General features: G+C 46.5%; 1 protein-coding gene across 1 annotated transcript; it reads right to left on the bottom strand.

The window, feature by feature from the left end:
• On the bottom strand, positions 1 to 784 carry LOC147825883 (interferon alpha-4-like). The gene has a single exon (XM_087183538.1). It carries the CDS (start codon positions 562 to 564, stop codon positions 1 to 3), a length of 564 nt encoding a protein of 187 aa, XP_087039664.1. The 5' UTR covers positions 565 to 784.
• Positions 785 to 1,074: the final 290 nt, after the last annotated feature.

The raw sequence follows: 1,074 nt of genomic DNA, 5'->3' as shown, positions 1-1,074 counted from the left end.
TTAGTCTTTCACCTTTCTTGCAAGTTTCTCCGATGAAGAGAAGGATCTCATGATTTCTGCTCTGACAACTTCCCAGGCACAAGGGCTGTATCGCTTCTCCTTCAGGTAGAGAGTGATCCTGTGGAAGTATTTCCTCACAGCCAGTCTGGAGTCCTCATGCGAGATGGGCACCTCTTCCTGCCCCACCTCCTGGGTCAGGCAGGCCTCCAGATCACTCAGCTGCTGATGGAGGCCGGTGCAGAAGGTGTCCAGCAGGCCATTATTCCAGGCGGCAGATGAATCCTGTGTGCTGAAGAGGTTGAAGGTCTGGCTGGTCATCTCATGGAGGACAGAGATGGCCTGAGCCTTCTGGATCTGTTTGCCATCAAACTCCTGGTGGGGGAGGCCAAAGTCCTCTCTGTCCTTCAGGCAGGAGAAAGTGGAGATTCTCCTCATTTGTTCCAGTAGTGTCAAGGCCCTCCTGTTCCCCTGGCTGTGGGTTCGAGGCAGGTCACAGCCCAGAGAGCACGATGACATGATGGTGAGCACCACCAGGGCCACCAGTACAGAAAGTGGCCAGGCCATTGGGGAGTCTGCTGATGCTGCTGGGCTGTCTGAGGTGGGTGTGTGATCCTGAGCCTTTGCCCCTGGGTTCTCTGAGGACCTCGATTTGTTCAGATGACTTAAATAGAGAACACAGAAGCTTCATTTTCTGAATGCCCTCAGTTAGTTTTCTACTTCTGTTTTTCCTTTCCCTTTTGCCTTCTGTAATGGGGTTTTGGGTAAGGTTTCTCATCCACTTTGTTTTCATCATTACCTTCCCTGTCCATGCCACCAGACCCTTGATAGATATGTTTTCCTGAATGAATTCCTGATTAAAATTCAGTGGCACAGATATATGGTGACATATTTATGTAGTGAATTGATATCTTTGCTTCACGCATAAAAAAGAATGTGTAAATATGTTATTTAAGTACAATTTTAGGAATGACTAAAGAGAAATTTTAAGCTGAAAGTTAAATTTATAAGCTATGTAATAGCACAATTAGTAATAATAAAGTTTTGAAAGCAGCCTATACGTTCATGAACTGATGA

The sequence above is a fragment of the Heterocephalus glaber genome, unplaced genomic scaffold (assembly GCF_053883595.1).
Source record: "Heterocephalus glaber isolate CG9 unplaced genomic scaffold, H.glaber_assembly_v1.0 deba00001481, whole genome shotgun sequence".
NCBI classification, from domain to species: domain Eukaryota; kingdom Metazoa; phylum Chordata; class Mammalia; order Rodentia; family Bathyergidae; genus Heterocephalus; species Heterocephalus glaber.
Note: the sequence above shows the minus strand (reverse complement) of the source record. Positions and strands in the feature narration are given on the sequence as shown.